Source organism: Lissotriton vulgaris, chromosome 10 (assembly GCF_964263255.1).
Source record: "Lissotriton vulgaris chromosome 10, aLisVul1.2, whole genome shotgun sequence".
In the NCBI taxonomy this organism is placed as follows: Eukaryota; Metazoa; Chordata; class Amphibia; order Caudata; family Salamandridae; genus Lissotriton; species Lissotriton vulgaris.
The window spans coordinates 160,281,750-160,308,607 of NC_141698.1; the positions used below are offsets into that span (position 1 = coordinate 160,281,750).

General features: G+C 48.4%; 1 protein-coding gene across 6 annotated transcripts in view; it reads right to left on the reverse strand.

Moving 5' to 3' along the window:
• The window catches only part of EEF2K (eukaryotic elongation factor 2 kinase), a 259,662-nt gene that overhangs the window by 111,259 nt on the left and 121,545 nt on the right, over positions 1 to 26,858 (reverse strand). For all 6 annotated transcript variants that reach the window (XM_086940768.1, XM_086940769.1, XM_086940770.1 and 3 more), the window contains one exon: positions 1,027 to 1,176. In XM_086940768.1, the coding sequence (XP_086796894.1) occupies positions 1,027 to 1,176 (150 nt within the window). The remainder of the gene's footprint in view (positions 1 to 1,026; positions 1,177 to 26,858) is intronic.

A 26,858-nucleotide genomic window follows, 5' to 3' on the forward strand; every position in this document is an offset into this window, starting at 1 on the left:
GTAAAGTTGAACAATAATCGTCTCAATCCATCATGCCTTAAGCATCGTGAAGTAGAATGGTGTTTCAGAAACGTGCGCCACCATGATGAGGGCCACGTTATAGAGCTGTCAGTCAAGCATCTCGACGAGGTGCCGGGTAGCTCCTGGACGGTGGGTGCAGGAGTTATGTTTGCACACCAACAGCATATAAGTACTCTTTAGATACTTACGGAAATAACCAGGGGTTGGTGCGGCACTTGAAGTCCACCGTTGGCCTTCTGCATTTGTTACTCCCTACTGAATACCCTGTCACCCAGACAAGGATTGTTACCAGTCAAACACTGAGCAGCACCACCAAGATACCATTGCCTTGGTTAATGTGCTTAGGGATGTTCAAGGCTAAATACAAGGTTAGAACTGCTAAAAAGAAAGGTCAACCAGAAACCGTGGATACTTGTGGTAAGGAGTTAATTGGTACTTGAAATAAAGCCCCTAACAGGTCTAATAAATACATCTATGCCCTCAGTTTCTGGGCATCCAGAAACTTTTAAATTTTTATTTTTTACACTTTAATTACATTACGAGGCAATCCATTCTTCTATGTTTCAGAAACAGACAATGACATACATGTTTCTGGTCTACAAGAAAGTTTCTGAACAGCAAGCTTCTTCTTTGGTTTGGAGTCACGGTCTATTTCCTATTAAGCAAACAAACTCTCAACTTCTAATTGCGAAGAGCTTAAGGCCCTCTGAAAGCATGGAAAACTATCTGGGCGTTTCAGCAGGATGCCCCTGAGTTGGAGGAAAATATCTGTTTGTGCTAGTGTCGTAAAATCTTCCTAAGGTGCAGAACTTCATTGCTCTGTAGCTATATTGTAGCTCTATTGCATGTTAATGACCGAAAACCAAATTTCTGTGGGATGAACATCTCTAAACAGTGTCCCTTGGAAATCAGGCTTTAACAAGTGGCTTGTTATGAAGAGCAAGACTTATAAACACAGTTAAGAAAATGAAGATGCAAAAACTAGAACTCCTGCTTTGGGCTTACCTGTGGGGTTAGCCGAATATTGTCGTCTTTGACGAAACCAGAGTTGGAGTTGTATTTGATGTACTTGCCCTCAATGAAATGTTCCAAGTGATAGAGAGGTTTGCCAGGTCTCGATTTCATTTCAATGATGCACATCTGTACAATATCCACCTGGAAAAGACAGTAAACAAAGTTAAAGATATATGTTTGTCTGTTCTTGCACAGCACTCTACATCTCTGGGAATTCGAGCACAAGCAGTTGGGAATAGATGCCACAGGGCAGTATGATATACCTGATGAGGAAATGTTATACTCCTGGCAGAGGGGCTGGGTTAGAGCTAGGGAGCATGGAGACCAGTTGCGCTTTTGTAATTTCACAGCTTGACACTGGTCGAACTCAAGCAGAAGTCGGTTCGGGGTCCGACAATGGCATTGATCATCTACAGGTGCCTGTGGCGCGGTTGCAGTGTAGTGGTAGCAGGGACTGGCTTGGCTCTTGGGACTGAAGTAAAATTGTGTAGCTGAGTCAGTAGGTGCCCAGTAACTGGAAAAGGACAGATGACACCATGGGTGCACACGCAGTTCAATGGGGCCTGGAGGTACGGTAGGGAGCCAGAAACACATGGGAAATTTGCAGTATGCCTATTTGAAGCCCTCAATGTACTGCATGTTTGATGATGGCCTGAGAAATACGGGGCATGTCGAGGCCAGCTGATGGATTAGTTCAGTGACCAGTCACCTTGATGAATAATTTTGGCGAGACAATCATATTTTTACACTTTTGCTCCAAGAAGTCTTTAAAAATGATGGTGAACTTAAAGTTAAGTGTTGCCTGCAACTAACTTTAACTTCAATTAACCTTTATAATAAAGGTTTGCCAGTTTATTGAACATCCTTCTAATTTTTGAGCTGAGTCGGGTACACAGCAGCTCAGTGCTGCGGTTGACCGGGGTGCCGCATGTAAAGGTCAGGAAGGCTGCATACGGCCCCTGGGCTATACTCTGAGTGTCATTCTTATAAGGGGTGGAATCTGTGGTTAGGAGTATTCATCAGAAAAAAAACAAGCTTTGACAAAGCCAAAATGCTGGGGAGGCAAAAAGCAGATGTTAGAACTGGCTATTTCTGGTAGGCTAAGGCTGACGCCAAAGCCAGGCAGAAACCACCATTCTAGTCAGGGCAAGGGAGTCACACGCCAAGATAACCCCTGCTCACCCCCTTGGTAGCTTGGCACGAGCAGTAAGGCTAAACTCGGAGGCAATGTGTAAAGCATTTGCGCCAGCACACAACAGCAACAACATCCTAGGCACACCACAAAAGGAACTCCACACAAGGTTATTAAAAAAATAACTTCTGTATTGTAAACACACATCAGATAGTATCACACATGTACATTGTGCCAACTGCCACGGGCAATATTCACATGGGATTATTTACACAAGACAGGGCCACGTGGGCCACTGTCAGAATCAGAAATAGCACTTCTAGAATAAAGAATAATAAAGAATAAAAATCATAGTAGCACAAATTAGCAACTATGGCACACAACCAGTAACCACTCGTAACAGGAACCAGGACCTCACTAGGACCACCTGTACTAAAAGAGCAACCACCTAACAATAAAATACATTTAGGGGTATAAACACGAACACATTACCCATGATGCATGAAACACATTCAGAGGAGTAGTAAAGGAAAAACACATGATGCCTAAAAACATTCAGAGGTGTATGGACAACCACCTAAGTATCACACAGCGTTTAGGGGTCTAGGAAAAAACACATTACCCATGATGCATAAATATACATTCAGAGGAGTAGTAAAGGGAAACACATGATGCATAAACCTACACATTCAGCGGTGTTCAGAACAAAGCACATGACGCTATAAAATACATTCAGAGGTGCAGCGCAAGAAGACACATGATGCCTAAAACATTCAGAGGTGCAGCGCAGGGAAAGAAAGACACATGATGCATAAAAACATTCAGAGGTGCCCCAACACAACTCAATAGCGCAAAAGCACACAGTGGGCAATTACCATCCTAAACATAGCAGGTAACCACATTGCGCAAAACTTACATAAGCCACCACCTGTGGCAGTCCCTAGGCCAACTGGCCTTGTTGGGGCTAAGACGCCCTGTGTCCAAAAGTCAGGAGCCTAAACGGTGCAGCTGCCCACAAAGTGCTGGGCAGCTGTGTCATCAGTAAAATTATGGCATGGGATCTCATTAGCCCTTGAGCAGAACAGTGCCACAAGGTAGGAGCCACACAGGCTCTTGAACAAATATGCCCCCATGAGCCCCTCGGGGCTCGTAACAAAAATGCTGCCTGGATGGGGAGGAGTCCCCCCTCTGGGGACTCGTGATGGCAAACGGCCCACTGGGGCCTCGAGGCTCCAAGCAATGACTGCCCCGTGAGCCTCTCAGGCTCTCAGCAAAGAAATGCCCCACTGGTTGGCGCGCCCCCCCCTGGCAACCGGGGCCGCTCTGTGAACAAAGTAGCAAAACTGTCCCGCACTCACCGGGACGGCGGGGCACTCCTCTGGTGCTGCTCTAGAGGGGCGGGCACCGACAGTGTGTCCCAACGCCCCCTCCACCACCCGGGAAACAGCTGCCCCACTCACCGGCTTGTCTTCAGGCCTTGGGACAGTCTCCGGTCTTGGTTTCATCCGCGGCGGGGGCCAGGCACCGACAAAGTGCCTCGGGCCCCCTCCGCCGCCATCACCTCTCCTCGCAGGGATCTCCCAGCTCACATGGGAGCCCCGCTGCCTGCGCTGGTCCTCACTCTCTCCCCGGGGCTCTCCCTTCACTCAGGAGCCCCGGGACGAACACGGCAGGCAGCTTCCTTCTCTCTTGCTGCAGGGCTCCCTCAGCTCACGGGAGCCCTGTTGACCAGCCGCCATGCTTCTTCTCCTCGGACGGGCACCAACAAATCCCCACGCGGCAGCGGGCGGGACTTCCACGCAAAACCGGAAGTCCCGCCCCGAGTCAGGCGCTTTGGTGCCTGCCTTCCTGTGTTTGCGGCATGAGGGCCGCGGAGGTGGTTTCAACGGGCACAGAGAGGGGTAACCACCCTCGAAAATCAATTAAACTATAGAAGCGAGGTAGGCACTCGCTAGGGCGCCATGCACGGGGTAGCACCCGACTTTATAAAAATAAAGTGCATACGAAGCACTCTGGGGCACACAAAGGGCAGGAGCGCTCCCCTCAGGGAAAACCACAGCGCTCTTCCCAAAAATAAAGCACTTCCATCGCGCTGGGGGCACTGCCAGCCCCACAAGCCCCCAGAGATGACCCCTACATCAAGAAGGGTCCTTAAAGTCCTGAGGCATCCAGGAGGCAGCACAGCAGCTCCTACTAAGGGAAATCCTCCAGCAAAGTTCTTCAGGAGTCCAGGACCAGTCCACCAGGAATCCAGGGGCTGGGCAGGGCCCAGGGATTCCCCTGGGCCCAAGCAGCAGCACACCCCTGGCAGGATTCAAGTTAGAAAACAAGAACAAATTGGAAGGGGACACAGCCCCTTCTTATACAGAGAAAAGTCTTTGAAGTCTTTGTGCAGGCAGTGTGAGAACCAGCTAGAACTGGTTTTAGAGAACTCTCTTCAGTGTCAGGGACAGAGGTGACAGTCGCCCAGCGGGAGGTGGAGCCAGCATTGTGGTCAGGCAGGCACAGCCCTAGTCACTCCCAGGTGCCATCTCCTCCCACTTCCCTGGCAGCAGATGCAGCCTTTCATCCACAGGCTGACTCAGACAACCTCCTGGGGCTCCCCAGCCCCTGCAATCCTCAAACCAGACAGTCAATCCACAAGCAGGCCCAGGCACTCCTGGGCCAGGCTCACCAGCCAATCACACGCCAGACACAAATTACACAAATATGCCAACCTCTAAAAGTGGCACTTCTAGACTAGACACAATCATGCCGCATATACCATTATGCAGCATTCAATCTCACGAGTTCGCACATATCAAACTCGCCCCTGCACTCCCCACACATCAGGAACTACCATGGGCATACATATTCCCCATTCATTCCTATGGGAGGGCAGGTCACTCACCACACATACACAGAGAGCTCAAGCACTTTACACTGTACCACAGTGAAAAAATGCGCAGAGGCCTAAAATCACCAACACCAGGTCACAGAAACAGGCTAGGAAAAAGAAAAAAGTCTCGGGGTGAACCTGCCTAAAGGGCCGGGTCCAACAGCATACTTATTGACTTTGCCAATGCTTGTTCTCCTTTTGGGGTAGGTGTGAGGTTGGGACATAGTTCTACTAAAGTGCTTGTTGGTTAAAGCCTTGGATGCCTTACAGGTTGCCGCTACTATTTACTTCTAAATGATAGTTCAATGAAGACCTGGTGACGCAATTGTGTTTTTCTGCGAAGTACAAAATTCCAAGGCCCCGGTTATGAGGGGAGAGTTAAATTGTGATCCTTGTGCTATCTGGAGTTTACTCTTAGATCAGAATTTCAAGCAATGCGGTAATTACAGAACCCCTAATTTTCCACTGGTAAATTTTTACAGGTCAGACCTGCCGAAATTTACTGTGAAAATGCGCTTTAAATTCTAACACTTGGGGGCGTGGCTAACATGGCGGCCTGAACGGACGTGCTTTGTGAGGCTCCCCGGCCCAATGCCCCAGAGCACGGTGTAAACGGCGAAAATCCCCCCAAAACCCAGCTTAAACGGGTGTCGCTGAGGGGCACCCCGCCGCAGCACCCCCCTGGCCAGAATCCGGACCGGCGGAGTCACTTCATCGCGTCCACTGCTGCTGAGGCTGAGGGGACCGGCGCAATGGCGGCGCGGAGCTGAGGCTGCCCGGCGGGGCCGGAGAAGGTGGAGCAACCGGTAGATCTGCGGCGCTACCCAGCCGGAGACGGTGAGAGGCACTTGGACCCCGGCGGCGGCTGCGCACCCAGCACCTGACACCCTCTGCACTCGGGGCCCGCGCTCGGGACCCGCACGAAGGTCCGGCGGGCACCCGCAAATCCAGCCCCCGGCTTCGGGCCTAAGCTTTGACCGGAAGGGACCCCTCCCTGGGGGTCGGGTCCGACCAGGCCGGCCGCGCTTCACCTGCTGACTGCCCCGCAACCGGCATCTGGCTCCGGCCCCCCGCCTGGAGCTCTGTGTCGGGAGGGGGCCCCGCCCCGGAGCTGGAACACTGCCCGCCGCTACTGGCTTGCCTGCGAGGTCAGCGCCATACTAGAGGCCCCGGCGCGAGGCCTATCTTAGTCACACAGAAGAGCGACCTCGCTCAGCACAACGCGGGGCCCGCTGCCTTTGGCCCCCTGGGGAACAGGAGCCGCATGGGAGTCACGTGGGACCATTAAGGGGGCTCTGCCACTGTGGTCCCCCAGCTCCGACCTGAGGACGCCCCTGCGCTGCCACGCGCCACGCGCTCTGGAAGAGAGCACACCGGAGGCCCCTGAAGAGGAGGACTGTGCCCCTGACGCCGGGGCCCGGCGGATGGCCGGCCTGCTACCCTACTCCCCGGCTTGGGGCCTGCCCACGCCTGTGAGGTGTCGACGCCTCCCACGGAAACACACCTAACCTGCATCTCGACTGCAACGCTCTAGGAGCTGGTCTGCCGAGGCGCTGCTTCCAGCTCCTGAAGCCATCTGCGCGACTCCACCGGAGTAGCTGCCAGGCCTCGCGAACCCTGCACCTCGCGCCAAAAGAGCGCCCCTTACCCCCTCTGTCCGTATCTACGAGATCCTGACTTGGACATCATGGCGCACTCCAGCCGGAAGGGGAATCGGAACATCGTGGACCTCTTGAATAAATCTGCACCGAAAGTGGAGAAGTCACAACCAGCGGCCTCCTCGAAGCCCCACGGGAGCCCCCGGGGACAGGAAGAGGACAATGCCCCCATCACCAAGGCCTTCCTGGCCTCCCTCTTCAACACCCTGAGGGAGGACTTTCAAGCCCTGAAACAAGAGCTGACGGGGGAACAGCGGGAACTGCGCCGAGACCTGGACGGCCTGGGTGAACGGGTGGCATTGGTGGAGGAGTCGGACCAATCGCGCAGCATGGAGGTGGAGAGGCTGCAGCAAGAGATCATTAGACTACAGGACCAACAGGTAGACTTACAATCGCATTCTGAGGACCTTGAGAACCGCTCTCGGCGGAACAACATACGGGTCCGCGGAGTCCCGTTGAAAGCTGTAAAAAATGATCTAATAGACTATTTGCAAGCACTGTTCCGGGAGATTCTGGGCGAGCCTCAAGACTTTGAAATACGAATCGACAGGGCGCACAGAGTTGGCCTGGCGCGCCGAGAGTCGGCCCCTCCACCGGATATTCTGGCTTTCCTCCCGGACTTTCCCCTCAAGGAGCGCATTCTTCGGGAGGCCCGCAGGGCACAGCCTATTCGATTCCGCAACGAACCCGTGGCTCTTTTCCAGGACCTTTCTCCCATCACTCTGCTGAAGCGCAAATCCTTCCGGATAGTGACAAACTTCTTGAGAGACAATGGAACACCCTACTCCTGGGGCCATCCGTTCCGCCTGATCTTTAAATGGAACGGCTCGCTTCATCAACTCAGGTCGCTCCACGACACCTGTGCCCTACTGAACATTGAAATGCCGGAGGGGTCTGAATCCAGAGATGCATCCCCACATAGATCACAGGACGACCCGTCGCAGCGGCCGAGGGGCAGCTGGCAGACAGTGCGACGACGGCGCTCCCCGAGAAACATCCCGAAGCCGGACACCGCCACGGTCGCTCAGGAGCGGGAGGCAGCGGTGCAAGAAGTGGCGGACAACACCGCAACAGATCTGTAAGCTTAAGAACTCTTGGGGGTGTTCTCTCACGCTATAATGACCTTGGGCGACAGGTCGGGGAGCCGCTAATTCGGCCACCGCCATGGTACCCCTGCTATTGACTTTCTACGGATCTGTTTCATACACAATTAGGCCCGAGACTTTGACTAGTTCCAGTTTTGGGGTTTGTTATGGGGAGGAGGGAGGGACGGAAAGCGGGGTGAAGGGAGGCTATGTTGTACCTAGAGGGGCACATCCTGTTGGGGTTAGGGAGGCTTTTTTGGGATGGGGGGTGAGAGGGACGATGGGGGGGTACGAAGTTGTGGGTGGGGTAAGGGGGGGAGAGTGGGTGGGGACCAGTATGCCAAGGGACTCCTACAGGATTCAGATGTTGACCAAGGCATGTCGTGCACGGCGGCGATACATGATGCTCAGCTTAGGTTTTTTTGAACTCTTACAATATGACTGACACACTCAAAGTACTATCCCTCAATGTAAAGGGACTCAACAATCCAATCAAGCGGAGGGCTGTCATCTCATATCTCGAAAACTCGGGGGCTGATGTCTGCCTACTGCAGGAAACCCACCTCCTGATCAAAGATTGGCACAGAATGCGCTCCCGGGCTTTTCCTCAGCAGTACTTCTCCTCCCTTCCGTCCAAGAAAGCTGGGGTGGCCATCCTAGTGTCCCGACGTTTCAGAGGCCGGGTGGGGACCAAGGTAGGGGAGATTAAGGGACGCCTCCTGGCCTACTCCTTCCTCATTGGGAACAGCGCGCTGACAATAGGCACCATATATGCTCCCAACACGGGTCAAGAACCATTTCTAAAAACTGCACTCTCCGAGACACTACAATCACCTCCCTCTAAACTGCTCATTGGGGGGGACCTCAATATAGTCATGGACACGAACAAGGACAGATCCGGGCACCGCTATGGAGATACTGGCGCTCTCTCGGAGGAGGGTGGGTCCTGGCTGCAAGAAAGGGGCATTCTTGATCTCTGGAGGGCGGCGCACCCCAACGCAGAGCGCTTCACCTTCTACTCCCATGTACACCGTACATACGCGCGTCTAGATCACTTCTTAGGCTCTTCGGAACTGCTCCCTCAAGTAGCCGACGTTTCCATTGTCCCAGTGGCCCTTACAGATCACGATGCGGTGGAACTGATGCTCCGTATACCCACGGTACCACGCACTCCTGGCTCTTGGCGACTCAACGAACCCCTATTGCAGAGGCCGGCTGTTGTTCGGCAAATCCACAAATGCATCTCGGACTACCTCGCCACCAATGACACCCCTGCAGTTTCGGTGTCGTCTCTCTGGGGCGCCTTGAAGGCAGTAGTCAGGGGGGAGCTGATCGCCATCGCAGCTGCTGACGCCAAGGTCCGCAAAGAAAAGAGAGCTGAACTCTCAGCACAAGTGGCTGAACTTGAAAGAGTTCATAGCCGCACCTGCGCCCCGAGGATCTGGCGTCAACTGAAAGCCGCCAGGGCCCAACTAGCCGGCATCGATACAGACAGAGCGGAATTTGCCGCTCTTCGCCTCCGCCATACGTACTACGTAGGAGGTAATCGCACCGGACGCCTTCTTGCCAGTGCCTTAAAAGCCAAAACTCACCGCTCAAAAATCACTACTCTCTTGGACGACTCCGGTACCGCGCTCACTGAAGACACGCAGGTAGCTAACGCCTTCCGCTCCTTTTACGCTTCTCTGTACAGTGAAGACAGAGTCTCGCCGTCCGACATTGACGCATACTTGCAATCGGCGGCAATCACGCCACTATGCCCAGCATCAGTGGAGGCCTTAGATGCTCCCATCCGCCCTGATGAGGTCCTGGCCGCCATCTCACGCCTCCGCCCGCTCAAATCACCGGGCCCTGATGGCTTTTCCTCGGGCTTCTACAAGCTCTTCGGCCATGCACTAGCTCCGGTATTCACGAGATTGTTTAATTCTTTCGAAGGCCCAAGCTCCATCCCGCCGGACATGCTGGCAGCTGCCGTAGTGGTGCTGCCCAAACCGGGCAAATCCCCGATGCACTGCTCTGCGTTCCGTCCAATCTCCTTACTCAACTTAGATTTAAAGCTATTCACTGGGGTGCTGGCGGCCCGCTTGGGCCCCTGCCTTCCGGGTATCCTCGAGCCGGATCAATCGGGCTTTGTCCCAAACCGACAATGCAGTGATAACACTAAACGATTACTGCACCTCGTGGATAAATCTCACTTTCAGGTCTCGGATTCGGTGCTTCTGGCCATCGACGCGGAAAAAGCGTTCGATCGTGTCGACTGGACCTACTTACAAAAAGTCCTGCAGCGATACCAACTGGGCGGCCGGTTCCAAGCATGGATCGCGAGCTGCTATCACCATCCTATGGCCCGGGTCCGGCTGGGCGGCCTCAAATCGGACCCCTTCGAAATTCAACGAGGCACACGTCAGGGGTGCCCCCTCTCGCCCCTTCTGTTCGCCCTGTACGTGGAGCCCCTGGCGCAGAAAATCCGAGACAACCCTCGCATTAGCGGTATCTCCTTTGGCCATGAACCCCACGTGGTGGGACTGTATGCCGATGACATGATCGCTGCTTTGGACCGACCGTCCAGCTCTATACCTGCTTTCCTGGAGGAAGTGGAGAGCTTCGGAGCGGTATCGGGCTTCAAAATCAACCGGGGGAAATCCTTGATCTTACCCCTGGGCAAGAACGCCCTTCCTAATACCCCACCACCTGATTTTGGCTGCGACTTGCAATCCTCCGCGCAGTTTCCATACCTGGGGATTACCCTCACTGCTTCCACGGACTCAACGGTGACCCTTAACTATAAAACACTTACCTCTCAAATTCGAGCCGACCTCGCGCGCTGGTCAAAGCAACCCCTCTCCTTGTTGGGCCGCATAGCGGCTGTAAAAATGTCAGCCTTGCCCAAGATCTTATACGTCTTCCAGACCCTTCCGGTCACGCCGCCGCCAGGTACGATTGCTGACTTGCAAAATGCCTTCCACCAGTTCATCTGGGAAAAGAAACGCGCACGACTGCACAAACAGGTGGCGCACAGACGCATTGACGAGGGGGGACTCGGGATCCCTAACCTCAAGCAATATTTTCAGGCCTCACAGCTCCGCTATTTAGTGGAATGGTACAGGCCGGAGTCGGAAAAGAGATGGCTCTTTCAAGACAGAGCGATGGCTCAGATGTCGCTGTGGAAGGTACCGTTTCTTGCCCGCCAGCATAGACCGCGATACCTTCTCCGCTCCCCGGTTACTCGCACCGTCATGAGGACGTGGGACACGGTGGCGGTCAGGCGGGGCCTGACGACCTTCCCCTCCCCGCTCACTCCGCTCTTCGATAACCCGGACTTTCCGCCGGGCACCGATCCCCGTGCCTTCCTGCAGTGGCGGAGCACAGATTGCCGCTCAGCCGGTCATCTCTTTGACCTAGAGGGCTTCCTCCCCCTTGCCGACATCACACAAGGCTACGGAGTGACTAAACCTCACATGTTCCAATACTTCCAGCTGCGCCACTGGCTCACGCACCCGGACCACGCTCCCCTAGTTGCTTGACCAATGACGCCGTTTGGGAAATGGCTGATCACGAAAGACTCGGATAGGCACCTGATATCGGACCTTTACAAAATGTTATCACCTGTGGCCGGCCCAGTTAAAACGGCGGGGCAAAGGCGCTGGGAATCGGAGCTCGGAAGAACACTTTCGCCCATGGAATGGGGGTTTGTATTCTATAGAGCGGCACACACCACCCGTAACACTGCCGCCAGGGAGTCGGCGATAAAATTGGCCATCTACTGGCACCTTACTCCGGCAAGACTCAATCAGGGCAATCCTCTCCGAAGCGCTCTGTGTTGGAGAGGCTGCGGCGCAAGGGGCACTCTGACCCACCTCCTGTGGGACTGCGACGCTCTGCAAGGGTACTGGAAAGCGGTACTGGATGATATTGATTCCACCTTTGAAACTGAAGTCCCGCGCTTTCCTGCATAACTATCCTAGGGCTACCCAATGCGCTCACATTTCCCTTAAGGTCACTGCGAGGCAAACAGATGGGCATCGCCATGCAAGCAGCGTCGCAACACGTTCTGTCACTCTGGGGTTCCACCACATTACCCACCCACACTGGCTGGTTACACAAACTGTGGTTCACACTGGGCATGGAACGCATCCAGGCCACACTCACACAATCGACTGACTCCTTCCAGAAGACCTGGCACCCACTCCTGTCCCTCTTTTCCAGGGAATTTCACGAAATCACTTGCCCCAAATACCTTCGCATTCTGCGGCTCACAGACCCACCACAGGCTCCGCCACAACCTTAAACACCTTGCTACTTGTCAGCCCGAGAGTGCACTCAGGGAGACTCCGAACTACTGGCATACTGGTCGGGGAGGGGGGAGGATGGAGGGGCTGTTGGGTGGAGGCACCTTCAACTATATGCCGGCATCGCCATACTGTGTAGGTGTGATTTATATGCTTCTGAATGGCCTCTCAGAGAAGACGTGCCTGTCTGTCTCGCTCGCTACATAACCCTACTGCATGCTTATCGCCTTACTGTGCCTGTTATTCTTGCTCTTGAACTTAATAAAACAAATTTGAAATTAAATTCTAACACTTGAGGAAAGTTGTGCTGCAAACCACTGACTCATTCCAGAGAAAAACTCGGAAGATGAGGTATTTACCACTTTCATGTAAAAACTGGGGTTAACCCTGTGTCCCTCAGAACCTGGGTATATTATGATTAAAAGGAAAATTGGTTCCGTCGGGTAGCGAAACAACTTATTTGTAGATTCTATCTGCATTTGATATTACCACCTCCCTCTGACAGGAATTCACAACAGGTTCTTGCAATAAAAAAAAGAAAAGCCTGAATAGAACTATTTGTATCTGGAGTATTTGGGCCAATTGGAAAAAATGTCGACGCTTCGACCCTTCGCGTGCCAAGATGAATGAGGTCCCGAGTACAGCCGTGAATTTTTTGGATAATTTCCTTTTCATTACGGATTTAAGGACCTTAATCCGATCCAGTCCAGGTGACTCAACTGCACTTGAATTCCAGGACTGTCGTGCTTGTTACATCTGTCTTGAGAAAGACCCGCTGCGACCTCATTCATCTTGGCACGCGAAGGGTCGAAACGTCAACATTTTTCCCAATTGGCCCCAATACTCCAGAAATCCAGTAGAATTGACAAAGCAACAAATGGGATTCTGTACATTTTTATTAATGGACGGCCTCTTTTGAAAGTAGAACTTGTATATATGTGTATAAACTGTCTATATTGGAAATCATTTTTGTACATATTGTATGTGTCACATAAGCACTATTCACTATTGTCACATGTTGCACTTTTTTACTATGATATTGACAGTCATTTATGAATTAATTTGAACGCATTTTGAAAAATATAAAGATACAAATAGTTCTATACAGGCTTTTCTTTTCATTTATTGCAAGAACCTGTTGTGAATTCCTGTCAGAGGGAGGTGGTAATATCAAATGCAGATCGAATCTACAAATTAGTTGTTTCGCTACCCGACAGAACCAATTTTCCTTTTAACCGAGGTAGTTACCACAGCCTATAGAAACCACATGCCGGGTCATCAGTATTTACTGGATGCAATACATACCTCACGCCTTAATCCCCACCTCATGAGTACGGCTTAAGCCATTACCCCCTCAGGTGTCCTCCTTGTCCCAGTCCTGACATAGTGAGGCAATCCTGCCTCCCGACAGCCAATCAGAACTCTAGAATAGTTTTCAGAAAGTAACATAAGCCCCTCCCACCCACTACCATGCCTGTTTTTTTTGCTGTCGAACGTCGATCGGAACGCTGGTGTGCTCTGTGTTTCCTGTTGCCGGTTTTCAAGTTGGACGGGCTGGGTCTGCGGTGCAGTGAGTTTTTATTTTTTTTACTGTGAATAGTGTTTACCATACACTTTTGGTGTACGCGGCCGCACCGACGTTCCGTTTTGCCGCGCTCCTGCTCCTTGGCCAGAACGCGCTCCCTGTGCATGTGCTTGACTGGGACGGGGAGTTTTCCTTGCATTCTGGCCTCGGGATGTTCCTGTGCTGGGGTCTTCTAGTAGCATCCGGCTCCCGCGGTCATGGTTGTTTGTTCTGTGGCAGTGGCAGGGCTGTCCCTTTGGTTTTCAAAGTCTTATGTTACACTGGTCTTGGTTTCTTGGTGACAGTGTTAATGTGGAGTGGCTGGGTACTTCCTGGCGTGGCTGGGCTTCCTGTATGATTTGCTCTTCCTACTTATGGCCATGGGTGTTAAGTATTCCTCTCAAGTGTCTACGACATCTTTATCCTTGCAGTGTAATGTCCTTTTGCGACTTTCCTGGTCTGTTTGCAGGATTTATTTCATTCTGCTGTGCAGGCTGCTCTGCTGGAGCCTTCTGAAAACTAGGCTGGGGATGTTTATGAGGCCATGGACGATTTTCCTGAAGGGAAGTACATCCGAGGCGAGGTTTTTCTGACATGTTGATCTGTTCGTGCGCTGCTGGGATTTGACACCCGGTCCTTGTCTGATGATGGGTTTTACTCTGTGTATAGTTCCTCAGTGGTAGATGTCTTGCCTTCTCATGATGTCCTCCCAGATATTCTGGCTGTGTTGTGGCTTGCTATCGACATGCAGGGGATTCCGCGCTTTCTGGGGTAGCTGTGTCACCTAGCGGACTTTGTCACCCAGTTCCCTCGGGTTCCTGGAGTCAATTCTGCTTTGTCCTTCATGGCTTCTTCTTCTTTCTCTTTGTCTTCAGAGGTGGCGTCCTGGGCTGACCCAGTTGTGCGGGAGGTGGTGTCCGCTCTTAAGCATTTTTCTGCTACTTCTCTTTTGGGGTGCTTGCTGACGCTTCTTCAGCCTATGCTTTGCAGGTCCATTCTAAGGGTTTGGGTACTTGTTTGACTGTCTTCTGGGTCAGGGGGGTCTCACTCCTGTTTTGATGCAGATGGAGGTCTTGACTCAGTTTCTGTCTGCTGTACTTTTGTTTCCCTGAGGGCCATCTCCTCGGCTGCTGAGGCAGCGGTGGCTGGTAGGAGGTCTCTCTGGACCGTGCTTTGGTGCCTTGATGCTGCTCAGATGTCTTGGTCCGTTTCCTGCCTTTTGTGGATCCTGGGATTTTTTGGCTTACTCCAAAGACAGTTTATGCCGAGGGACTAGTCTTTTTTCCAGGATCTGTAATTTCGGGTACTCAGCCTTCTTTTCGGCCCATTCGTGGTCGGGCCCGTGGTCGGGGGGCTGCACTCCAGTTGGTTCCCAGCCTCTGCAGTGCCTGCAGCTGCCCCTGGGTGTTGGTCAATTAGTGTTATGCCCAGGTGGAGTCAGCATGGCCTGGTGGTTATGGTTGTGGTCTCCTTCTCAAGAGGTTATGTGTTCAAATCCTAATGTTTCACTGGTTCTGGGTTCCTGTCTACATTGTTGGCAATGTTGCAATTTTGGGGGCTCGGCTCCGATGCTACTGGATCGTTGGTCCGGTCTGATTTCCATCTGGTGGGGCCTGTCGGTCATCGATCTTGGTTACTGGATTTCGTTCCAGGGCCTTCCCCTTTTTAGACTGTTCTCAAGGTTGCCCGGTTTTCCATAGGCCCCGTGATGCGATCTGCCATGTTCTCTGGTGTCCAAAGCAAAACTAAAGGGGATGCTGGACGGAGTGTTGAACATTGCAAGCACTCTCCCCTAGTCAACTGATCTGGGTTTAATCCATCATCATTCTTTAGCTCACTCCGCCACCCCAGTTCAGACATGGCCATATGCAAATCAGTCTGACCCTGTGTCTCATGGGAACAGTCCAGCCCGAACTGCCAAGCCATGTCTTCCCTGGACCGGAAACAAGCATCCTGGGACTGGTTTCTGACTAATCAGCCGTCATCAGCCAGGCTAGCTTGAATCCAGTGGCAAAGTGAGCAAGGGACCCAGTCTGGGCATACCCTGCCAAATTAGGGCGAACAAACCAAACCAAAGGGGATGATGGACGGAGTGTTGAACATTGCAAGCACTCACCCCCAGTCAACTGATCTGGGTTTAATATATCATCATTCTTTAGCTCACTCACATGGCTTGGCAGTTCGGGTTGGACTGTTCCCATGAGGCACAAGGTCAGACTGATGGAGATGTCACCACAGTCTGTTGCCCTCTCCATTGATTGATGCCAGTTAACATGAGTTGGCTGCCATTTAATTTGTTGAGTGAAGACTGTGGTTTCATTTCCACTTTCAACTGAATGCCTACTTCCAGTTACAATCAGATCTTTTATTATACCTCTAAGTGAAAGCTCTGAATCCATGTTCATTTTTAATTTATAGGGTTTTTCGCCTTGACTGTTCTGTTTGAATGGTCATGTTTTGGGGCTAAATCTACATTTACAAGGCACCTATACCCTAAACGGGTCTACATTCAAAGTCCTGCTGGCTGCCAAAGATGTTTTTTTGCTGAAACCATAAGCATGTGGTTACAAGGTTTCTCGCAAAAATACACATTTTTCCTACTTTCTAACACGCCTACTGTCTTATTGAATAACAGCAGAGTACAATCTTCCCCAGTGATCCAGCTGGTGGAATGCTTTTAAATGCGTGCACATACTTTACCAAATGTTTACACAGTTTAAGCCAGAATTCCGGTTTTTAAATATTTTCCCTGAGGCAGTTGCGTTCACAGAGGGATATATATCCTGTTAGCTACACATAACTCTCCTTTACGATGTTGCCTCAAGAAGGTCCTCCTGTTCTGTTTAGTACATGTACTTTGCTTTTTTGAGATAAACAACTGAAAGAAAGGTTGTCAGTCGGTGACACTTCCTGCTGAAGCATGCGCATGTCGTTATTTGCTGGGGCAGTCCATCTTTAATCAGTGGGTGTGGGTGTGCTCTGCCGCCAAAATGTGAGAATTGTGGTTAGGAGGAGTGATGGATAGCTTTATGTGATTTGTATGGGTTGAGAGACCACAGCCCACATGCTCATGGTTCCTGATGTCTTGTTACTTACCGGTAATCTTCATTACCCCGGTTAGGGTCCTCCTCGTCCCAGTCCTGACATAGTGAGGTAATCCTGCCTCCCGACAGCCAATCAGAATGCTAGATATGCTAGATTATTTTTCAAAAAGTAACATAAGCCCCTCCTACCCACTGCCATGCCTGTTATCAACAAGTCCAGACACAAACACAACGGGAGGGAGGAAAGGAACTAAACTGGGACGAGGAGGACCCTCTCTGGTAATGAAGATTACAGGTAAGTAACAAGACATTACCCCATCATGGGTCCTCCTCGTCCCAGTCTTAACATAGTGAGGAACTAACAAGCAGAGACCCAGGAAGAAAAAACGCAGGACACCAGGGTTCCTTGCAAAAGTACAAAACTTAATCAAACAAATGATTAAGGAAAAGCAGCGTCCAAAACGGCAACAGCAAAACCGGCCACAGAGGCATATAAAACTGCAAGGCGATAATGCCAAACAAATGTGAGATGGGACCGCTAAGAGGCCTCTCTACAAAACGCCTGGAAAGAGACCCCCGCCGCCTCAGCCCAGGAAGCAGACACAAAACGTGTCGAGCAACCCTGCACCAGAGACCCAAGAGGCAGACCCACGAGATAGGCAGACCGCCAAATGCACAGAGTGAGTGAAAGTGGAAGGAGAAACCACCCAACCCTGAGCCACACCCCCATAGGAGACAAACAGGGCAGGAGAAATACGAAACCCCAAGGCGAGGATGACGAAAAACCAAAGGGTGAGAACATCCAAGGATGAAGGAACTCCTTACCAAGTCTGTAGACTGGGTAAGGAGTTTACAAATATGGGCAAGTGTGCCTTTAACACATGGCAGCTCTGAACGAATGACAGGTTCACATGTGCTAACTATAGGTTGTCTATGAACATGTTTCAGGAATCAACAAGCTATTACTATTATTTATAGGTGATGTGTGGCTCTGGATATATGAAATTAAGATATTTTAATGCTGATAAGAGGGTTGTTTACAAACTTATTTGATTCAAGTCTTTTTTTTTAGGTTTGTTATCACACACATTCAGAAGAAACATCAAAACGTGTAGCCTTCACCATCATGCACAAAGAAAGTTACTTCTTCATCAGACCTGGCAACAGGGTTGCGGACATTGCAGGCCGGCTATCGCCAGGGGCACAAGAGAGTGGCTATTCTTTTAGGCTGCAGCTGACTCAAAGGGTCCTGCTCACAAACTGAGGAGGTTAACAGTAAAGTTGAGTAGATTCAATGACGGCTGCCACAGATCCAGCATTCTCTTCTTTAACCTTGTCCATCAGCTGACCACCACCTGCGTACCTGATAACCCAGGATAACTTCATATCCATATACTAGGAGTCAAGAGGGAATTACAGGACTAGGTCGCCCTCCACTCAGTCAATCAAAAATCACAAAAAACCTGGTCCTAAGGGCAATTAATCTTATAGATCTGTGAACATCTGTGGATTGCCAAAAGATCATTCCAATCACACCTCTAATTCTAGAGATTGTTACCATGCTCCAGACTATTGCCAAAAATAAAAATAGCCAATCTCTGATAAACATATAACTAGACAACACAGTACAAACATCCACTAGAAGGACAACATTTGAAAAAATGTGTGAATAGCTAGATGACACCTCACGGGCGCACCACCAATGGGGCCCCTGGTTGGTACTCACCAGGATGGCCCTGTTCTCATCATCGGTGTCACCTAGCTTAACGTAAACGTGTCCGACACCCAAAGGAAAAGGAGACAGTGAATGGTGCAGTGTACGCAAAAACTTATATGTGACAAGGACTAACAACGTTCAACATATAACACAACAACTACTGTGCATACAAGATACAGAAACCTTTTATTTGTATTCTCTTGTTGCCAACAGTAAACATATATACATAAAAAGGAGTGATGCGAATACTACCTATTGATTCGCACTCAGCTCGCAGCCGACATGTTTCATTGCCTTGGTATGATTCAGGCAATTTCTTCAGGGCAAAGATTATTGAAAAGCCACTGCCAGCGATACTGTGTTTTACGTGCTAACTGGCGGCTTTTACTTTCATACCGTTACTGCTACGTCTTTATAAAATCATGGACCCACTCCCGATCGGTGAGTATGGTCTTTCCTCCCTTCTATTTTTATCAGTGGAGAATATTCGTTCGGCGTCTGAGAAGACTCCATGATTTTATAAAGACGTAGCAGTAACGGTATGAAAGTAAAAGCCGGCAGTTAGCACGTAAAACACAGTATCGCTGGCATTGGCTTTTCAATAATCTTTGCCCTGAAGAAATTGCCTGAATCATACCAAGGCAATGAAACATGTCGGCTGCGAGCTGAGTGCGAATCAATAGGTAGTATTCGCATCACTCCTTTTTATGTATATATGTTTACTGTTGGCAACAAGAGAATACAAATAAAAGGTTTCTGTATCTTGTATGCACAGTAGTTGTTGTGTTATATGTTGAACGTTGTTAGTCCTTGTCACATATAAGTTTTTGCGTACACTGCACCATTCACTGTCTCCTTTTCCTTTGGGTGTCGGACACGTTTACGTTAAGCTAGGTGACACCGATGATGAGAACAGGGCCATCCTGATGAGTACCAACCAGGGGCCCCATTGGTGGTGCGCCCGTGAGGTGTCATCTAGCTATTCACACATTTTTTCAAATGTTGTCCTTCTAGTGGATGTTTGTACTGTGTTGTCTAGTTATATGTTTATCCCTTTCGCTGCTGATGACGAGCTGGGCTCGTCATGGTGCACAGTGGTCGTGTGCTGATGACGAGCCCAGCTCGTCATTAATAAAGGAAAATAGCAATTTCCAGCACAGGCTGAAAATTGCCTTAGCAGCCAAGGTGTTATCAGAGATTGGCTATTTTTATTTTTGGCAATAGTCTGGAGCATGGTAACAATCTCTAGAATTAGAGGTGTGATTGGAATGATCTTTTGGCAATCCACAGATGTTCACAGATCTATACGATTAATTGCCCTTAGGACCAGGTTTTCCAGGATAACTTCAGCCAACATCTGCAGCCATGGAATAAACAGAAAAACTAGGGCCATATAGAAAGAAAGAAAGAAAGAAAGAAAGAAAAGGCCCTCTGGGTACTCCCATGATAAATCTGTTTTACTTTTTTAGTAAGAAAGCTCTGATCTCTGTTAGGCAAATGGCAGATACTGAGGTGCATTCTTAGTTAAAAGTAAGGTTGTGGTCCTCACCATGAAAGACAGACTTCTTCCATGACCTAGAGCAATTTTTCTCACGCAATCAATAGAGCAAACACGCCTCCCGAGCCAGAAGGGCTATCCTGCCATACAGCTGGTAAGCCCACTCCCTCCATCACTGTGCAATGTTCACATCATGCTACCATACAGGAAACCCATTAACATTCCGCCATTATATTCATATAACTACTGAACTATTATGCTAGTATTTTTAGTGATTCGGAAATAGTGCTTCATAAAAACCATCGCAATGATGAGTATAAAGAGATCAACAACCTATTTCTAGTTTTGGAGGCATGGATTGGTTAAGTATCACTCGATCATCTCTCGGATGTGGATTTCAAGAGTAGAAGACGAAGGCTGACGACTGTGATGCTTCTGTTAGGAACCTCTATGGAACTGGTGTGGGAGCACCTCAGGGACAGGACAGGTGAAAGTGGAGGCTGCTTGAGGGCTTGTTGAGGTAATATTCCAAATGGTGGCTATTTCTGGGGTGAAAAACCTATAGATCAGATCCCAGAGATCATAGTACAGAATTTCAGCTTCTCAGCAATTCTGCACATCAGTTTACATACTTTTAAAATCTCTGTTAAATTATTTCTCTGGGGTGAATTTGAAGATTGCAGTGGGCGGATTTGCTCTGAAATAAAGTTATGTTGTAAATCGTCGGGAAAGATTTTACTAACTAACCTATTATTTGCTGTGACAATTTTGTGCCATTTGTTTTCAAACAGACATCACTTCCATTTCAGGGTCTTTACTTCTGTGAAGGAATATATATATATTTTGTTTGCTACACTGGGTACAGATAGTGCAAACCAGGTCTGCGTGTAGCATGAATCTATTACAGCAGAACTGAACTTCATAACGTGTTGCTTGAGTGGCATGTCATATCAGGGATTTGTATCAGAAAAAACTTTCTTTGCTCGCATGGGGCACGTCCTTACGTTTGTGACTTTGAATGTGTTATGGCTGGGCCTTGGTCCTCATGCAATAATGAGTGTTATCAGTTCTGAAAGAACCTAGAGGCTGCATAATCAAGCAAACATTCCCTCTCTGTCTTCACAGCTGAAATATGAACCACAAATGACAGGTCCAGTGCAATGTCTGCAAAGCTATTTCCTACTTATATCTCGGATGACTGTACTATTGAATATCGACACGAACAATACTATGGTATACCAATATTGAGGACAGAATATCAAGGGACTAAATATCGAAAAGTAAGTGCATTCAGAGAAGTAACAATTTACTATTCCTAGCTCCACATCTTTGTGCCTTGAAGATCTATATATATATTATATACATACATACTATTTGGAAGGTCATAAATGAAGACTTTTCTGGGACCTACCTTTCCTTCCTTACACTCTGTGAATGTCACATTACTACTTTTATTATGATGAGTATTTTTATAGTGCACATCTAGCCTCAAAGAGCACAACTCTGTAGCAACAAACATGCCCAGCTAATCCAGGTCGTTTACACAGCCTGAGGAAAACAGTTCAGCACTGCAAGCTCAGATACTGTGGCATTACTACTACTAGCAACCTGACTCTTGTCATTCTAAGCTGCAGCCTACAAATGTAATTATGGAATATGGAACTGGTGCATTCAGCAGAGCCAACATTCTGTATACTATGTTCCCACAATGCTTCCACATCCCATCTGTCACTCTCCTATTGTCATACCAAATGTGACTACCCAGGTATATTTCCCAACATCATTCGGTACATGACTACAACTCACACTGCCTTCAGCTCACCTGCATCAGGAGCAGTTTAACTCAACTGACACCATCTAAAAACATAACTTAACTGACATCAAGCTACATTCTGGTTGATTGGGTGATAAAAACAAGACTGCACGACTTTGTATACCACACACTCGCATTCACGCCACCATTTCTAAGCCATCTATATTTTTTAAGCACCCCTCAGAACGCTATTAATGCCCAATAACTCGGGACAGCTTACTGCACCCACACGTTCTTCAATCCGCATGCAAGATCTGGTTTCTAATCAATCGCACACAGGGCAGTCATCTTCAGCATGCAATAATTCGTACAACGAATATTCTCTCTGACTTGCAGCTAATAAGATAAGACTACTGTGCCTCAAGACCAAATTAGTGGTAAAGCCTTGCTATAAAAATCACAAGTAACAATAATAATGAGGAATGCATTGGGCGTAAACAAAAGAAGAGCTGATGCTTATGGGCTACTCAGGGTCCTTAGGATGCATGAAAGGATGGATTTGTGGGCATCTGATTTGAGGCTGGCCCAGTCTGAAGAGGTAGGACTTAAGATTCTTCTTAAATTGAAGGAGGAAAGGAGAGACTCTTGGATTTAGGAAGGCTCGATCTTGAGTCTGGATGGATATATCTTAATATAGATGTCTCACCTCCTTGTCAACCCTCTGTGTGTTTGCTGAATTTCCAGCCTTGCCAAGTTGTTGATCCACGTGGTCCGGAAGCGGCCAGCACATTTTTCAGTATGGAAGTCTGACTGCCTGGTGTGGATATCCTTGATTATGAATGATGCAATAGGTTTCAATTCATCGCTATTTGGGAGCCTGTGACAGTGACGTTCTCTAAGGCGATATTGCCTTATTAGATCTGACTAGCGATTGGGAAACTTGCGTCCTACCGGGGTGGAATGAAACGAGTTGCATAGGCGTAAAATTTGTGGTTGGGAGGAAACCCCCTTTCACATTTTTTCACCTTTTACAATATATAAAGTCTGTCTTCAATGCTTATTAGAAGACAGGCTAACAAATGCTGCGATGCAGCAGCAGCTTGAAAAGAAGTGGCAGGCAGTCCTTTACCAAGGATATTTCCATTTAGATGACTTTTACTGGAGTCCAACAGAGCAGTTAATACTGATCGTATGGATGGGTGATGTTACTGTGGACCTGAAAGACAATGAGCCTACGTCTAGTACCTTGTTCAGTGTTGAAGCTTTAAACAAGAGACCGTCTTTGATTTCAATTTTTCATATGGTCTCGTACTTTAATACGGGACACTATTGAGTGACATAACATTTTCTTGCAGCCTGGAACCAAAAATCCTCAATTCAATCCCCTTAATGTGAGGCGTTTCCTGTGTCTTGTGGCAGTTACTGGTTACTTGGCATTACCTCTGGTAGGTACTGCTGTTTACCACTGGTTTACCAAGGACTCCAATAGTAGCGCACTCTAAGTGGATAACAAAGTGACGTCTTTTGTACAACAGACTCTCCAAGGGTAGCTAAGGCAGAAAGGAAGGCTTCAGCCGAAAGCAAAAATTCTGTGTATACATTCATACACATACTGAATAAAAGAGTAGGTATTCATTTAGACTGATGAATGGTACACAAATAGAAGACGATCTCACACCTTCAGTTGTGAAATAGGTCTTTAAAATTGTATTATAGTGCTAAGTGTTCTAATTTAAATAACATAAACAAGGTAGTTTAAAGTGCAAAACAGTAATCACCACTGTATTTGATTCATAGTTATGTTGACACACTGAGTTGTTGCCCCTTCTGTGTAGAACTTGACTATAAAAAAAAAAGATAAGTGCACAGGACCAAGGTTTTTTTAGGTACCTGCTATTTGCATTGCCAAATACTGAGGGTGAATGATACTAAGGATGTGTTGATTCCACCTCATGGCTCGTTCCTCCACCCCCTACAGTTCCTGCATCTTTAGCTCACTCTTGCAGGTTGTTTTTCATCCCAGCTATCTCACTTTGCCACGGTCTTCTGATCTTTTCCCGTCTTTCTCCATTTGCAGCCTTTGTCACTCTTGCTGCAAGTATAAGGCAAACTTTGATGATGAGAAGTAACATTTCTCAAAAATTAGCTCTCACGGCTTGAAACCGCTGGCGCACATTATGCACTGCTTCTGCGCTGCAGCGGGGTGAAATTTAAAGTGCATTGAAAGTAGAGGTGGGTGAGCCACTGAGAGCTCGATCCAGGCTCAAGGCAGCTGTCTGGAGCTGGCTCAGCTCGAGGCCCTCTTGAACCCTCGAGTCCAAAACAAGCCAAGCTTCCATTGGGCTCCTGCCTGCCACACATGCTTCTATCTAATGTGCCAAGAATTAAAGAAAGTACATTAACCTTTCATTTAAAACAGTGGGGTGAACGAGATATCCAGTTAGTATCTGACTGACAAAATGCAGTGAGAAAACTGTGTTTGTTCCCGCTTTCCGGATTGAACTAATCGTGTGATTCCAGGCAAATAATTTATTTCACTGTACTTCCTTTTTCCTTGGTGCCTGCTATAAGAGCATCTCTCTTGTGTGAGATTTAAATAGAATATAATGTTGCTCAGCGTAAAAACTTAGGCCACATATGGGGTCACATGACAACTGAATTGTCTCAATTCACTGATGGCCTTCTTGTCATGGCAGGAGGTGGGGGCACGTATTTTTAAGTCCATTTTTAAAAAATGTCACTTTTAATAAATGCTTCTCAATGCAGCAATGTTATCTAGTGAACTAAGTTGAAAAGCTTCTGCCTTTTAAAGAGATACATTTTTAGGGGGATTTTGAAGTGTTCTGTAAGGTGTTAGTTGCACAGTTTACGTGTCAAACGTTTTAAGGGCTTGGCTTGTGCATGGGCTATTAAAGTCCAGCGAGATCCTTGGCTTGGCTCTGCTCTCCCTGTTTCTTTGCCGTCTCGCACACATCTGCTTGAAACTTTGGAGAAACAGTTGGGGTAAACATAGGTTGCTTTAGCTGAATGACACTGCCACTTTCTGGAAGCATTGCCTCCCCTAGGAGAGATGGGAAATAGGTCTATAGTTACGAGCCTAAATAAAAACAGTTTTAATGGGGGTGGACTATAGGCTAGATCCAGTGGAATTATGTGGTTGTGCGGCTGCTGCGTTTTTCACATAGTTATAGATTTGCTGCATTTGCCACACAATCCATCATCTGCTGCATAATCTGAAGGCCCCCTGCCAAAAAAATATGTTTCTAGGTCAAACGGCTCAAAAGTTACTAAAAATGTAGCTGCACCGTCTTAACGCGCAGTGAAAGGCCCTATGCAAAGATTAACTGTTCACCTTCTACTGCTATATTTAGTTATTAAATGAGGTGCACCCAATGCCTGAACAGTGTTAATAAGTGTAAGTATGATGCAATAATTAAGTAATAATACAACAGGCTGCATATGCCGCATAATGTTTTTTCTTCTTGCCGCATAATTTACTTAACACTGCCGCATAATTTGGCCCTTCTCTGCCACATAATTCCAGTGGCCCTGACTAAAGGGAGGGTTTATTAATGTGAATGAGGAAGAACGGATCAGGGTACAAAGAACCTGATTTAGAGTTTCGCAGAGTACTCCGCAGAAAATGTTCTCGCCATCCCAACACACACTAACTACTCTGTCCACCTAACTCCAAGTCAGCCCCCAGGCTCTGATGAACGAAAAAGTGGGGATGTGGAATAAGCACGTGGTAGTGGCATCCAGCGAGTTTATGAGTCTGACACGGAGAGGGGTCACTAGCTTAAATATAGCGTTATAATGCGCAAGTGGTTATTTTGGCTCGGCCTAACGGTGCATTTCTTGGAGAGGAGTTCCCAGAGGAGCACAAAATGAAAAAGAACAGCAGAGTCCGTGAAAAAGTTTTCCAATCGGACTACTGTGAAAATGTAAACATATGCTGCACGCACGTTTTCACTCCGCTGCTAAAACGAGAGCGGACAGCGTATTTCCGGTTTCTAAAACAGCCTGGCGACTAATAACAGAGGTTACAGAAAACTGCTGAATAACGGATCCCGGAGGGCTTCTCTGGTGTATGGGGGAGTGTCTGTTTAGGGAATTTTGTTCTTTATATAAAGTGTACGTGACTGGTTGCACATCAGCTTAAAAGTAACGGAAAGTGCACACAACTATATTTTTCACGATTTTTACAGAGATTTCCATTTAGACCCTTGTTGCATTTCACAATGAGTTTCCCCACCTCTCCTCTTTTCTGTTTTATTGTTTACTGGGGTTAGGCCCTTTACACTCAGATGACCGCAATAACCTCACCTCACGTTTTGGGTATGCGTTATGATTGCCACACAAATATCTTATGATAACCCTGGTACAGTATTACTCTATGTATGTTTCTTTTGTAAAACAAAAATATTTTGGGGAACAAAATAAGCATTGGATTATTTTATTAGATAACACTTTTTTATTTGCCGTGCTTGGGATAATTTTGGTAAAGGAATAATTAATGTCTTAATATTGGTATATGAATAATTTAGGTCATTAAAAAGTGGTTTCATGAATGGAATAAACTTTGTAAAAAGAGTTTAGTGTACGTCGGCTCAGAAGCAATATTTGAGCAGTGAGTGAACATTCAGTACTCCCGGCGGCGTGAGGTAGTGTCCGGTTGCATCTGGCGCGGACCGCACTCAAGCCCCCTCTGGTCGGATGCGCAGCGCGCGGGCAGATGCTGGGAGGCAGGTCACGTGACAGCCTCCGCCATTCTGTCCTGCCGCAGAGGCACGTTCCGCGCGAGCTGCTGTTCCAAATGTAAACAGGGGCGTGCACAGGGCGTGCACAATGCACAGACTCGCGTACTCCCTCATGACCGAGGTATAAAAAGCCCGGAGCAATCATTCAGCAAAATGTCCACAAAAGGATATATGCTAAGCGCTGTTTACTTCTTTCCCAGAGCGTCTTTGAGAAATGTGAGACGTTTCATAAATCCTAGCTATTAGAAAGAAGGAGTGGTGTGTCGCGCTGAACTTTATGTACAACACGTTTAGAAACCAGAACACTGGCTTCGCAGGAGCGAGTGAGGCAGTGATGGAAGTAAATATTAATTGATTTGTGTTCTTTAATTCTGTGGTATTCCATCGTCCTCCGCTTTAAGAGCACCTATGGATATACGAAGGCTGGGTGGGTTTTTTTAGTACA